Raw genomic sequence first — 14,426 nt, 5'->3', positions numbered from 1 at the left:
GCTCCTCCCGCAGGAAGCCTCGGGCAGCTGCAGAGCGCAGGTTGCGGGCCGCTGGCAACGCCTCACCTGTCAGCCCGGCGGCGCAGCCCCTCCTCCGGCGCAGCCCCTCCTCCGGCGCAGCCCCTCCTCCGGCGCAGCCCCTCCTCCGGCGCAGCCCCTCCTCCGGCGCGCCCCCGGGCAACCCGAGGATGCAGAGCGGAAGCGCACAGCCGCGGGCCACCTCCAGGCCTGGCCTTCGCCCGCCAGGCGTCTGGCGACTCTGGACCGGAGCTGGGCCGAGGGGGGCAGCTGCAGCCACCACGCAGCCCCCAGGAGCGGCCTCGCGCTGGGGGCCCGCCCTGCCCGGGAGCCCGGCCCTTCCCATCCGCCAGGAGCCCTGGAGGTGGGCGGGTGTCCGGTGGCTAGGACTGAAGTCTCGGGCGCAGCGGCCCCTAGCGGAGGCCGGGGGAACCGACGTGACCCGGCGGAGGACCCCGCAGGGACCCCGCATCCCGGCCCACCTGGCGACCCGCACTTCTGGGGCTAAAGAGGGTGGAAGGGAGCGGGTGCCGTGGGAGGCCCGGGGTCCCCAGCCAGGCTGTCGGGTCCCGGCTGGCAGATTTTTGCCTCCTCGCGAACCTATACTGGGGCAAAATGTTAAGTTTTTGTAAAAAAAAAAAAAAGTGTCTTTATTATTCCTGAATAGTTTAGAATGACGGTGGCGTTGCGGGCCCGGGCACGCCCTGGATAGAGCCAGGGAAGTGGCCTGGAGGCCGGTGGAGGGAGGAGCAAGGGGTGCGAGGATCGAGGATCAAGGATCCAGGATCAGCTCCGGCTCCTGGAGCGAGGGTCCGGGGGGATCCGGAGGGGCCGTGCTCAGGCCGATGGCTGGGGCTGGACTGGGGGCGCCCGGGACCCCGCGCTCGTGTGCCCCGGCGCGTGGGGAGGCCGCTCTGGGCGTCTGCAGCGCGGCGGGGCTGGTGCAGCGGCTCCCCGAGGGCTGGGTGCCCGGAAAGGCTCCTGTGTGGCGGTGTGGCGGTGGAGACTATGCGGCTGGTCTACGCCCGCTCAAGCTCCAGGTCCCCGTAGAGCAGAGCTCCGCTGAAGATGGTGAGCGGCTCCTCCGAGTGCGCGAGCTGCCCCATAACCAGGTCGATACAGACGGTGTCCCCGGGCTGCAGCGGCAGGATGAGGCTGAAGACGCCCAGAGCGCCGGGGCTGGGCTGGCTCTCGGCCACCGGCTTGTTCTCCAGACCCTCGGGTTCGTAACCCCCCGAGTCGATGCGGGCCACGCCCAGGTTAGAGCGGGACAGCACCGCCTCCACTTTCTCGTGCCTGTGTCCCGTGAGCACCGCGCTCAGCAAGTAGCGGCCAGCTAGTGGCGCGGTGAACACACCTGGGGACAAGAAAGGACATCAGGGGGAGACATGGCAAGGCCTGGAAGACTTTAGGGGGCCCTCCTAGACCACAGGGGGAAGGCCTTGCACCTCTTTTGAATTAGGTGGACAACTGTAGGGGAATCGCGCCCTCCCCTCTCATTTCCCCTTCTGTGTGTGTGTGTGTGTGTGTGTGTGTGTGTGTGTGTGTGTTTCCCTCTTTTAATTTTTTTTCCCCCTGTGGATGTAGAGTTGGGAACCAAACTCAGGGCCTTATACATGCTTGGCAAATGAGCTAAATCACCAGCACCATATATATTTGTCAGTACTGGGGTTTGAACTCCCACTTGTCTAGGCTTGCCAGACAGATGCCCATCCCAATGCACTTAAAATAGACCCCAGTAAAGATCTGGGGAGGGAAATGTCCTCTTCTCACCTATTCTTTCAGCTAAAGGGCTAAAGCTGGGGTGAGGAGGAGTGAAGTAAAGGAGAGAGTAGGGGTCATTTAAACTAGAGAATGAATTCATGTTATCTGAAGAGGCAAAAATAACACTATCACTGTCCTGCTGTAGCCATTTCCCTAAGTATCCAACCCAGGAAGTACTCAACCCAGTACCTTCTTTGCTCACCTGTCTCTGGGTCATAGTAGCCTCCATCATTGAGCAGGATTCTGTCGAAGGGGACTGTGCCTGGTTCTGATCGGGGCAAACTCAAGGCAGCTGAAAATGCCACCCGGGGCACAGAGACTGCTGGTGCCCCCTCCTCTCCTGGGTTAGGGTAAGGTGGATGTTAGAATAGGTCATTAGTCAATTTGCTGGTTACCCTCCCCTCTACCCAGGCAGCCCAATGGTTTCCATCTTCCAGCCCTGAGTTTGGCTCTCTTTCCTCCAGAATTGAATGAGAACTTACCCTGTTCACCTTGGGGACCTGTGGGAACAGGAAAGGGAGCAGTGAGAAGTAGGGCAGCTGAATCAAGTCACTCAGCAAATAGCTGCTGCTGAATTAATTTCTCTCTTTCTCTCTTTTTCTCTCTTTCTCTCTCTTTCTTCCTTCCTTCCTTCCTTCCTTCCTTTCTTTCTTTCTTTCTTTCTTTCTTTCTTTCTTTCTTTCTTTCTTTCTTTCGTTCTTTCTTTCGTTCTTTCTTTCCTTCTTTTGTCAGTTGTGGGGATTGAACTCTGGGCCTGGGCACTATACCTGAACTCTTCAGCTCAAGGTGAGTACTCTACCACTTGAGCCACAGTGCCACTTTTCTGGTGGTCAATTGGAGATAAGAGTCTCACAGACTTTCCTACCAGGGCTGGCTTTGAACCTTGATCCTCAGATCTCAGTCTCCTGAGTAGCTAGGATTACAGGCGTGAGCCACTGGTGCCCTGCCTTGCTGAATTTCTTTCTACTCTGCATGCTAGGTAGATTTCAAAGCTGGAATAGGGTACCAAGAAAAGGAGGAATGGGCAGGGTCTGTTTTGTTTAATTGCTGGGCTGTGAATCCTAGCCTTCAGCCTTTCACATCCTAGATGACCCTTATAGCTCATCCTTAATCTTCAGTATACCTGTAGAACTAATATATCCAATGGCCGAATACAGCGACCATCTCAGCTCCTAGTCATTTTCTTCTCTTTCCACTGCCATACATTAGAACTCCTCAATTTCTTATCTCTTCCTCCTTTCTCTATGAAGATCAGAGAATAGAATTTCACATCTAGGGTTGCCCAAGTAGGTAGCAACTCTGGCTATATAACAAACCCACATACCTGGTGGTCCAATGGGTCCCTTTAGTCCATCCTTGCCTGGAAGGCCAGGAGGTCCAGCAGGGCCTGGGGGGCCCTGGACTCCAGGAGGTCCTGGGGGCCCAGCCTCACCAGAAGGCCCTATGGCGAGAAAATTAAGTGGAGGGAGAGTCATAAAGGGATGACAAAATTGTGTGGACATGTTGGTTTCTTTTTTGGGGGGGGTCTGGTTGTGGGGCCTGAACGCTGTCCCTCAGCTCTTCAGCTCAAGGCTAGCGCTCTACCACTTGAGCCACAGTGCCACTTCCGGCTTTTTTCTTTTTTCTTATGTGATGCTGAGGAATCAAGCCCAGGGCCTCAGGCATACAAGGCAAGCGCTCTACCACTGAGCCACCTTCCCAGCCCCATATGTTGGTTTCTGAGTGGCACCTCCACCCCCAGGTCTGAGCAGTCAGAAGATGGGGAGGGAGTTAGGATCTTGCATCTTCTCTCTGGACATAATGACTCCTGGGAAAGTGGCTGGGGCTATAATTTGTACTTGGGAGAGCCAAGAGGAGATAAATGAGATGAAGGAAATGAAGGAAGAAGGAAATGGCTGTCCTGCCTCCCTTTGCTCTCACCAGTGTGATCCTTCAGGCTGAGCTGCTGCAGGCGGTCTTCCAGGAGCAGCAAGGAGCTGTTGAGGGCACTGAGCCGTCTGCCCAGGCCTGCTTGTCCCCCCAGCAGCTTCTCTAGCAGGGCAGCCTGTGTCAGGGTGGTGCTGTTGGTTTCCCGTAGCCCAGCCCAGAGCCCAGCTACGTGTCTGGAAAGGCCTTCACGCAGTCCTTGCAATCCCGCAGCCACAGTGTCCAGCCGCTCACAGACTCCCTCAAGGCGACCCAATCGCCCCTCCAGGCTGGGGCACTGGCCAGCCTGTGCCTGCCCCTCCTCCAGGCCTCGGAAGCGCTCCTCACTTTCTGTAATGTGCTCTGTTGCCTCCTGTTGCAACCTGTTGATCTCAGAAATGATGCTGTCCTTGGTGGCCCCGAGGTCTGCCAGATCCGCACCCTGGCCCTCCACGGTGGTCTGCAGCTCATGGAGTGAGTCATTGAGGGAACTGAAGGTGAGAATGACCTCAGACAGCTCTCCTTGCAGGGCCTGAAGGGCTGAGCCTGAACTGCCCCCAAACACGCTGAAGCCATCCAGGGGCCCACGGCTTGGTCCTCCAACACCTGGACCAGCCCCAGGGCCCCGCGGAGGTAACAGGGGACAGGAGCAGCGCTCCACACCATCCCGAAGGCGGCCCAGCTCCTCCTGGACACCACTGCAGGCCCCACAGCCCTCGTCTCCACGGGCCTGCAACAGATCCTCCAGTTGGCCCAGCTGTGTAGCTGTGAGATTCAGCCGCAGTGCGAGTACTGAGGCTGCCTCCTCCTGTGCATCCATGCGCTCCTGGAGCTGGCTCATGACCCCTTGCAGTTTCTCCAGCAGGACCTGCTGGGCCTCTCCTGCCGCCCCTACCTTATGCAGGCCCGAGCCCACCAGCCGCAGTTGGCCCTCACTGTCCAGCACGCGACGCTCCAAGGCCCTGAGGATCTCACTGGCTGCAGAGTCCTGCTCCCGGGGGACTGCAGAACAGAGCTGCCCACATGCCTGCACAGCCCCTGCCACCTGTTCTTCCAGGAGATCCAAGCGTCCACCCAGCCTCCCACTCACATTAGCCAATAGCCCCTCCAGCTTCTCTAATCGGCCCCGGGTAGCAGGCAGCCAATGGACTAGGCCCCCGGGTTCCTTGGGCCAGCCCTCTTCCTGGTCCTCTGAGGGACCCAGGGTAGAGTTGAAGCGATCCTCCAGGCGAGAGAGGCGGGAGGCTAGGCTGGTATAGCCTGGGGGGTGACCCCCTTGCCCCGCAGCTCCTCCCAGCTCTGTTCCGCGTCGCCCGCTCAACACTGTCACCGAGCCAGCCACTACATCCAGCCTTCGCTCCAGCTCTGCCAGTCGTCGGCCCAGCTCTGGAGGGCAGCATTCCTGAAGGGGCCTGCGACCCATGGCAGGTCCCAGGAGCTGCCGCTGCCGCTCCTCCACAGCAGCCAGTGATTTCTCCAGTGCCCGCAGCCGCTCCCTGTCTTCCTGCTGCTGCTGGCGGAAGCCATCTAGCCCGGCCAGGCACACAGAGCAGGATTCCTGCAGCCGCCGCTCCAGCTGCCTGAGCAGCTCCTCACTGGGGCCAGCTGGGGCTGGAGCCGGGACTCTGCCTTCTCCACCACTACCACCATTGTGATGGTTGTTGAGGTGGCCCAGCTCTTGGTCATGGGTGGAGACACGGTTGTCAAGCAGTTGCAGTTGGTGCTGGATCTCATTGAGGGTTTCGTGCACGCCAGGACGGGCAGCTGCATCTGCTGGCTGCTGCCTCCCATTGAAGGCTGTCTCCACGGCCCGTTGCACGTCTTCTGCCAGGCGCCCACTCAGCCCCTGCAGGACACTCTGAAGGCCTTGCATCTCCTTGGTCAGGCTCTGCACCTGCTGCTCCAGCTGCTGCACTTTCTCTGACTCCCCAGGACCTGAAGAGAGGAAAAGGAAGAGCACAGAGGGGCTGAACCTCAGAGCCCAGTGCCTACCTCCTAGGCCCTGCTTACCCTAACCTGGGGCTGGGAATGTGACTCAGGTAGAGTGCTTGCCTAGCATGCATGAAGCTCTGGGTTCAATTTCTCTGTACCACATAAGCAGAAAAAGCTGGAAGAGGCGCTGTGGCTCAATTAGTAGAGTTCTAGCCTTGAGTATAGAGAGGTTCAGGGACAGTGCTCAGGCCCTGAGTTCAAGCCTCAGGACTGGCAAAAAAAATACCCTACCTCTGGCAAGAGTCAGAGGCTTCACTGCCCCTACCTCCCCTTTGGGCAAGAAAAGAAGAAAGAAAATTCCATTCACTGAATTCCTCTAGGCCAGATTTGGATTATGGCTCCATATTCCTTCCTACAGATTCTCCCCAGGAAGATACTCTTAACTCTTCCTTTTTTTTTGGCCAGTCCTGGGGCTTGAACTCAGGGCCTGGGTGCTGTCCCTGAGCTTCTCTGTGCTCAAGGGTAGCACTCTACCATTTGAGCCATAGCACCACTTCCCCCCTCTTGGCCTTCCCTCCCCCCCACCCCCTCCCCATTTATGTGGTACTGAGGAATTAAACCACTAAGCCACATTCCCAGACAACTCTTTCTTCCCATTTGATGGCTTGAGAAACAGAGAACCAAAAGAATTAACCAGCTGGTTAATTGTAACAAATGGCAAAGCCAAATTGCAAACCCAGATTATCTGTCTTGCCATCAAGCCTGCTCTACTTGTCCACAGTGTCTCTTAACTTTATGGATATTGTCATTTCATCTGGAAATGAAATGGGGCTATCTGCTATCATGGGACTATCAAATGACACAAAATGGGAGGCACTCTGGACATCACACAGTAGCAATGGCTGAGCACACTTCCCTACAACACCACGGGGACAAACAAGAGCTCGGTGACACGCCTGCTGGGATTCTGGTTGGATGGTTAGAATCAGCCAGAAGTTCCTGTTTCCCTAATTATAGTACGGCTATCTCTTTGTCAGAAAAACAGCACATCCGGTGTGCCTTTTGTACACAAGGGAGTGAAGACAAGCAAGGACTGCTGCATTCTGGGACCTGCAGTCTCCAGAGGCCATGGAGGGGTCTGGGATCTGTAGTCAGATGCAGTGCATGCTAGGACTTGTAGTCTCCACTGTTTTCTCCATAGACAGAGCTTCCCAAAGGAATTCCTTCCTTCTGCAGCTGTGCCCAGCTAGGAAGGATCTTGGCCACATGTGGGCGTGTGTGAGCACATTCTCTTTCTGCCTCTTTGCCCATCTGGTCTGTCTTTCTGACTTTCCTACTCTCATTCTGCCTGACAGCCACACACACACACACACACACACACACACACACACACACACACACACACACACACACACACACACACACACACACACACACACACACACACACACACACACACACACACACACACACACACACACACACACTCTGCAATCTCAGGATCTCACTAACTGGAATTCTGGCTCTCTCTTCCCTCTGATTTAGCATGTAATGGTTTTCCCTTAGCAGTTTGCCCCCCAGATTTTCTACCCAGGATCCCTACTCCTTTCCAGCCGCTCCCACACTCACCTTCTCCCCCTAGTCCACTGAGATGGCTGCCCGCACTGGAGCCAGAGAGATTGGGGCGGGCAGGACGGGGCCTGGGGTGTGGGGTAGAGAGTGCAGGCCCCAGTGCTGAGGCAAGACCTTCTCCACAGTCATCACCCCTATACCCTTGACAGCACCGCCATTCCATGTCTGTCACTGTCTTGTAGGCCACACGGTAGCGAGGACGGAAGAAGTTCCGATACCTGGCAAAGGTAGAGGGGGGGAGTCTATTCTCTCTATGCTGTTAGTGACCCTGGGCCCTGTCCTCAGAGATCAGCAACTGGTCCCTGTCCTCAGAGATCAGCAACTGCTGAGGAGCAATGACTGTATTTCATGCCGGGTCCCCCTTTCTGGCCAGTATGTGGCCTTGCTCAGTTGACAGCTGTCAGCTTTTTGTCCAAGAGTCAAATCTCTGCTCCCCTTGTCATATGCAGGAACCTTGAGCTCCTGACCTGTCCCAGAGAAGGCTGAGGGCCAGAGGCAAGGGAATTGTGCTTTCAATATCCCACCAGCCAAACTGCTGCCCTAGCATCTCCTCAAAATGGCTCTGACTGCAACCTTGTCATCTCCCCCCATATCAGCTTTGTACAAACTCCCTAAATGGCCACCAGCCTTCTGCCCTTGCTGATTTCCCACCAAGTTCCCATTTCCCCATGCTGGGGGCTCACATGATGCTTCCGGGACATTGGGGCTGGCCCCAGCTGCAGGGTTGGTAGTCTGACTTGATGAAACTTTCTACTCCATCTTCAAGGACACAGCTCACAGTCCGGGTCACCACATAAGCACACCAGTTCCTGTAGACACAATCCTATGTGGGCCAAAGGACCAGAGATACACGCCCCAGACCAGGATTCAGAGGTTTACCAGAGGGTCTGACAAAGGGCCTCTGGGGACCAGTGAGAACCAGGGCTCGGGCAGGGGCAGCCCTCACCCCCCACGCCTTCCTGTTTAGCCATAGCAGATAAAGACTTTTCAAGATGCGGGGGGGGAGTACAGAATGGAAAACCATAACTGAAAGAAGTCAGTAGATGTAGTCTTAGCTACTTCTAAAGTCACACAAATGCTTGTCCCAACTGGTCATACTATGTGTACAATGGCCAGCTGGGTATCTGCGGATGATCCCCTGGATATAGACCTCCCACCGCACAGAAAGGACAGAGCAGGCCAGAGTATGGTCAGGGTTAAGTAGAGAATAAACCACTGATGAGCTCTGCCCCTCTTGGGGTTTGAGCGCTGCCCTCTTGGCCCCATTCAAGCTGGCCCTTGATCCACAGCTGGGGAGCAGACCAGGAGTGGTGTTAGAATTACAGGATCACTGCATGGGCCAAGGAAGCCCTGAAGATCCAGGGCTGGCATACAGCTGGCACCAGGCAGGAAGGCCTGGCCCATTTCTATGAAAGTCTTTTCCCTGGGCCCTCAAAATGCAGGTCCTCATAGGGAGGTGGTGGGAGCTGGTCCTCCTCCCACCATAGATCACCTGGGTTCTGGAACACACCCTACAAGAAGATAGGCATGTGAGGGGCCATTGATGGATTGGTTTTGTCTCTCCCCTCTTTCTTGCATTAAAAGTACAGCCAAGGAAGGTACCCAGCACACCCATACATCTTCCCGCCCCCCTCCACCCTGCGCTGGGACACCCTCTTACCTGTGGCGGCTGGCGGGCCGGGGAGCGTTCTGGGCCTGGGTCCTCCCAGGGCTGAGGGCCCCGTTGCCCCCTGTGTAGAGGCTGTAACCTCGAGGAGGGTAGCTGGCAGCTTTGGTGGCTGCAGTGAGCAGGCAGCAGAGGTAGCAGCTCCAGAGGGTGCTGGGGGCCATGGTGGGGGACTCCTTTCAGCAATCAGAGGCACATCCCGATCTGACAATTAGTGCCTCTGCCTGGCCCCGGGGGATGCCGCTGCTCCCAGGCTCCACGGGACAGCACGCCCGGCCGCCCTGTGCCCCGCAGGAAGCCAAGGCCGGCAGCCCCCAGCCACACAGGCCCAGCCACACGCCTCCTCCTTGGCTGCCAGGCCTGACCCCTCTCCCCCTCTTCTTTCCTTCTCAGACTCCTGTCTGTCCCTCCCTCGGTTCCTTCCGCTCTCCTCTTCTGCACTTCTGAGGGGAGTCTGTTCTCTGGGCCCCTGGCCTCCTGCGCCTGGTCCCTGCCCTTCTCAGATGCTGCTTCCTGAGCCTCCACCCCCTGGCCCCAGCTGGCCCTCCTCTGGTCTCCCTGCCCTTTTCCCTGATGACCAGATCCTGGGGGGTGACAAGCTTTACCCCTGTGGCTGTTCAGAGGCACAAGAGTGACTGTGAGGCGGGCCAGCCTCCTCCCTCCTCTCTCATTCCCCTCCCTTCCCCCCCTGTCTGGCTGGCGGTCCAGCCTCCCCCTTCCTCCCCCCCACCTCTCCAACCATCGTGCGCCACATCTGCTTCTTGTTAACTCTGGGAGAGAGAGAGAAAGAGAGGGGGGGGAGAGAGAGAGAGGGAGAAAGAGAGAGAGAGAGAGAGAGAGAGAGAGAGAGAGAGAGAGAGAGAGAGAGAGAGAGAGAGAGAGAGAGAAAAGGAAAAACAGAAATGTGGAGTTGCTGCAGGGCTTGGGGCCAAGCTCTCAGACAGGACACATGGAGCCAGGGCCAGAGCTGGACAGGAGGCCCAGGACTGGTGACTAGGACCGGGAATAGGAGTTAGAGTCCCAGCTCTCCTGGGCCAGGACAGCCTCCCATGGGAAAGGATGGGGAAGGAGGGAGGGAGCCAAGGGGAAAGCAGGAGGCAAGACTATATAGGGGAGAATGAATGTACAGGGCTCAGCAGGAGCTCCCTCCCTATCTGGTCCAGATGCCTCTTTTAGAGATGTGAACACTAAGGCCCCAAGTGGGAAAGTAACTTGTTCAGGGTTACACAGAAAGTCAATGTCCTCTAATGTACAAATCAAGCAACTCTAAACACCCAGGTCAGTGACTCAGGAGAAACAAGTCAGAGAGAAGAGACAGCAGCTCCCGGGGGGAGGAGGAAAAGATGGAGTCCACCGAGGCAGGCAGGAAATCCAGAGAACACAGAAAAGGAAGAAAGGAATCAGGAAATGGGGTGGGGTGGTAGTGATAAGTTAGGTCCTTTTACTCCCTGGCCTAAGGGCCAGTCCCCTCTCTTCAACAGGCCAAGAGCCCTCAGCTTGGCATGAAAGCTCCTGGTAAGATGTCTGACCTGCAAGCCTGGCCTCCTCTTCCAACTGTGCTCTGAACCAGGCTTTCCCAAGTGGGAGAAGAGGTATTAGATGGAGGGGAGGCACGAAGGTGCTGGGCACTGTGATGGTGCTTCTGTCACAAAGTCATATCGAAGACTCAGGCATTGCCAACTAAGAAACAAGTCAGGCTGTCAGAGAATAGAACACAGTCCCTAAGCGGAGAAGAACCACCAGAAAGCAGGACAGATCAACTGCCAAGAGGCCAAGACAAAGGGATGATGTGTGTTCTGGCTAAGAGGAGGGGAGAAACAGCTGGCTGCTGGGGTAGTCAGAGAAGAGCTGCCGGAAAAGACAGAAGTTGAACAGCGCTGGGTGGCAGGGAGGAAGCAAAAAATAGAGACCGAGGAAGGGCAGAGATTTCTGTCAGGGAATATGGCCTACCTGTTTCCTTCTTTACAATACAGAGATAATAGGAGTAGCCTTTATCCTAGCTTTGTGAGGATTAAGTAAGCTAATATATGTGAAACATTTTAAACAGTACTTGGAATATGATAAATGTTCAAGATATGTTAGCTTTTCTGTGTGTCAGGAACAAGTAGGGCAAAAATCGAGAGGCAGATTATGAGCAAATTAGGGAAAGGCTCAAGTAATAGATAATGAGATTGGATTGTAAGGTTTTAGAGTAGAGAAGCACAGGTATACATAGAAAAGACTCAAAAGGTCCGACACTGATTGCTCACACCTGTAATCCTAGCTACTCAGGAGGCTGAGCTCTGAGGATTGTGGTTTCCTGCCCAGGCAGGAAAGTTTGTGAGACTCTTATCTCCAATTAACTACCCAAAAGCTGGAAGTGGAGCTGTGGCTCAAGTGGTAGAGCACTAGGCTTTGAGCAAAAAAGCTCAGGGAGAAAATCCAGGCCCTGAGTTCAAGCTCCAGGACCAACAAAAAGAAAGGAAGGAAAGGAAAGGAAAGGGGAAAGGAAAAGAAAAAAGAAAGGGGAAAGGAGAAAGTGGCAGGAAAGGGGGAAATAGAAAGGGGAACGAGGAAAGAGAAGGAAAGGAAAGGAGGTGCCGGCAATCAATGGACAGAGTATCAGGGACCAAAGACTATAGTCTCACACCAACTAGCATTGTAATTTTGAGCAAATCCCATGCCATCATTGGAAGCTTGCTCATTGTCTAGGACCCCTTCCAAATTCTACATTACAAAATGATACGGACAAGCTTGGATGGTAATAATGACCATGAGGAAAAAAAGAGGAGGTTGTGATTGCTTGGTGACTGTGTAGGTAGTAAGGGCCCAGATGGAAAGAACACACCAGAGAAGATTCCAGGGTTTGAGCCAGGATGGGGAGGTAGAAAAGAGAAGCAAATTTTTGTTTTGAGGTATTAGGATCTGAACTTAGGGGCTCATGCTGTGCTTGCTATGCAGACACTCTACTACTTGAGCCATGTCCTCAACCCAAGATGAGAATAAGCTGGAAAAAAAAATATATCCATAAGATGGTTAGAAATGAGGATCTGGATTCTAGGAACCCCTTATAAAATGATCTTTAGAATAGATGCTACCAAATCTTCAGCATGACTGTGGGTGATCTGCCTCTTAGAATATGACCCTGATGGCTGGAAGAAATGTTTGTGCAAAGTCAGGGTGGTGAAAATAAACACCAGAACCAAGAGAAGTAGAAATCTGTGCCTGTGCCTTACAAGCCTAGGGACCAGCACAAAGGGAGATTTAAAAGAAATGTTCACAGGGGATCCTATCTCAAGAATCTGTCTGTGGAGGCTAGCATCTTTGTCCCTGACTCTGGCAGAGAGCCTGTCCACTTCCCTTCCAGATTGCTCTGGCTGCTGTTATAGGTTTTCTTCTCTATTCTTCGTCTTCTCTCCCTTCGGGGCCCTCTGGCAACCTAAACAACAACAACAACAACAAACATCTCAACCATCTTGTCACTGCCCTGTTACTACTCATTTCCTCTTCTGTCCCTGGAGTTAAAAAAATGTTATAACAGTTTAATTATGTCAACTCAAAAATGCTGGCTTTGAAATAATTCCAGTAGGTTGCATTTCATTTAGCCTTGTAATTAGGAGCCAAGACTAGAAACTGAAATGAATGTCTGCGAGATTACCAATAAATCAGTGGCTCCTGGGTCACTGGGGAGAACAATTCCCACTGCTGGCCTGGTGATGGGAAAGCAGGCTTCAATAGAAATTAAGGCTGGAAAGGATGCAGTGGTGGTAGTGAAGGTGGCAGTGGTATTATAGTGGTGGCACACATTTCCAGCCACAAATTTCCAAAAGCAACTGGAAATAACTGCAGACACCAAAAAAGGTTAAGTTGCTGGAACACTGGAGCAGGGCCTATTTAAAACTTCTCCCAAATTGGGATTTCCAAGAATCTCATGCCAGTGAGAAATCTTGCCATACTAGACAACTAACTCATTCATTTTAAGTATCACAGACTGAACTCTGAGTTCAATGTTTTCAGGGACAGGACAGTAGGGGGCACCAGCAATGTCTAGCACTCCTGTCAAATGATTGAATGTAGGGAAGAGAAGGGGAATCATGAATTGGACTTATGTCAACCAAGATGGGAATTCAAACTTGTAAAGAGTCTTGAGCCAGTTGCCTGCGGCTCACACCTGTAATCCTAGATACTCAGGAGGCTGAGATCTGAGGATCACAGTTCAAAGCCAGCCCATGCAGGAAAGTCCGTGAGACTTATCTCCCAGAGAACCGGAAGTGGTACTGTGGCTCAAATGGTAGAGCACTAGCCTTGAGCAAAGTACTCAGGGACAGTGCCTAAGCCCAGAGTTCATAAAAAAGAAAAAAAAAAAAAAGAGTCTTGAGTCAAAGTCCACTGCTTCCCAAATGCATACATTTTCCCCCTTTCAACCTTTCTACCAGGCACAATATTTTAGGAGCATGGACTTGGTCCAGTCTCTTTCTCCAGGTCTTGCAGATTCCAAACTCTGAAGCCTAACCCTAACCTTTTGTCCTTTCCTTGAAAACATCACACGAATTGAATCAGAGATTAAGCTCTAGTGTCCCTTCCAATCTCCCTTCTCAACTTCCTTCAGGATGCAGTTTTGCCTGTCTTATTTCCCATATCATTTCTATCAGTTTGTTTTTCTGTTGTCCTTAGTTCAGTTCTAGATACCATTTTTTTATTTTCTCTTCCAAGCACTAAGCCAAATGATCCATTCAAGGCTGATAAAGATTTGCTGACCTAGATACAGGAAGTGCTGGAAGGTGAAGAACATTTCTGGTTGGTTTTAAAATAAATCATTTCTCTCTTTTCTTGGACTCTAGGCTTTCTCTCTTCTCCTGGACTTTAGAACAACCTATTGTGTCCATAGTCCCAAATGGAATATAGAATGGAGGTGAGAACAAGTTAAGCTGACTTTAATCAGTGGTAGACCCTTGGCAAGATTACCCTCCAGGACTCAGGTTTTTCTTTATAAAATGAGGTATTAGTGGTTCATACCTATAATCCTAGCCATTCAGATGGCTGAAATCTGAGGATCATGGTTCAGAGACAACCTGGGAACATATATCTGAGAGATTCTTATCTCCAATTAATCGGTAGAAAGCTGGAAGTGGAGGTGTGGTTCAAATGGAAGAGTGCTAGCCTTGAACCAAAAAGCCAAGTGAGACCACAAGGACCTGAGTTCAAGCCCCAGCAGGATTGTGTAGGAGTGCGTGTGTGCACGTGCATGTGCGCGCGCGTGTGTGAGCGCGCGCGCGCGCGCACACACCTTGACGATGCCCTTCAGCTGTGGTTGTCTGCTAGTCAGCTAGCTTAGGACAGCTTTGGAAATCTGAAGCACTTCTAAAGGCTTTCTTTCATGTCGTCTGTAGGTAGAAAGTTTACCTTCCGTGGTAGCCTAGAAGAATTGCTTATTTTTAAAAAGTAAAGTCTAGTTCTGATTCAACAGTAGACCCAAGTGTCTGGTTGACTTGGATCTGCTTCAGATTTCCAGGAGACAGGAAGCATAATG

The 14,426-nt window shown here is 53.3% G+C and overlaps 1 protein-coding gene across 1 annotated transcript; it reads right to left on the bottom strand.

Moving 5' to 3' along the window:
* Positions 1–396: 396 nt before the first annotated feature.
* On the bottom strand, positions 397–9,534 carry Emilin1 (elastin microfibril interfacer 1). The gene is made up of 8 exons (XM_070025207.1): positions 8,912–9,534; positions 7,935–8,060; positions 7,249–7,469; positions 3,703–5,622; positions 3,107–3,223; positions 2,265–2,282; positions 1,985–2,122; positions 397–1,375 (listed from the first exon to the last, which is right to left on the bottom strand). Exons 1-8 carry the CDS (start codon positions 9,079–9,081, stop codon positions 1,038–1,040), a joined length of 3,048 nt encoding a protein of 1,015 aa, XP_069881308.1. The 5' UTR covers positions 9,082–9,534; the 3' UTR covers positions 397–1,037.
* Between the last annotated feature and the right edge of the window lie 4,892 nt (positions 9,535–14,426).

Source organism: Dipodomys merriami, unplaced genomic scaffold (assembly GCF_024711535.1).
Source record: "Dipodomys merriami isolate MVZ:Mamm:240054 unplaced genomic scaffold, mDipMer1.0.p SCAF_17, whole genome shotgun sequence".
Lineage (NCBI taxonomy): Eukaryota > Metazoa > Chordata > Mammalia > Rodentia > Heteromyidae > Dipodomys > Dipodomys merriami.
This window is presented reverse-complemented; position numbering and strand designations above follow the sequence as displayed.

Coding starts and splice junctions, on each gene's coding strand:
- Emilin1 (XM_070025207.1), bottom strand. CDS start 9,081: ATGGCCCCCAGCACCCTCTGGAGCTGCTACCTCTGCTGCCTGCTCACT. Junction 8,061..8,911: donor CGGCCCGCCAGCCGCCACAG/GTAAGAGGGTGT, acceptor TTGTGTCTACAG/GAACTGGTGTGCTTATGTGG. Junction 7,470..7,934: donor CAATGTCCCGGAAGCATCAT/GTGAGCCCCCAG, acceptor TACCTTTGCCAG/GTATCGGAACTTCTTCCGTC.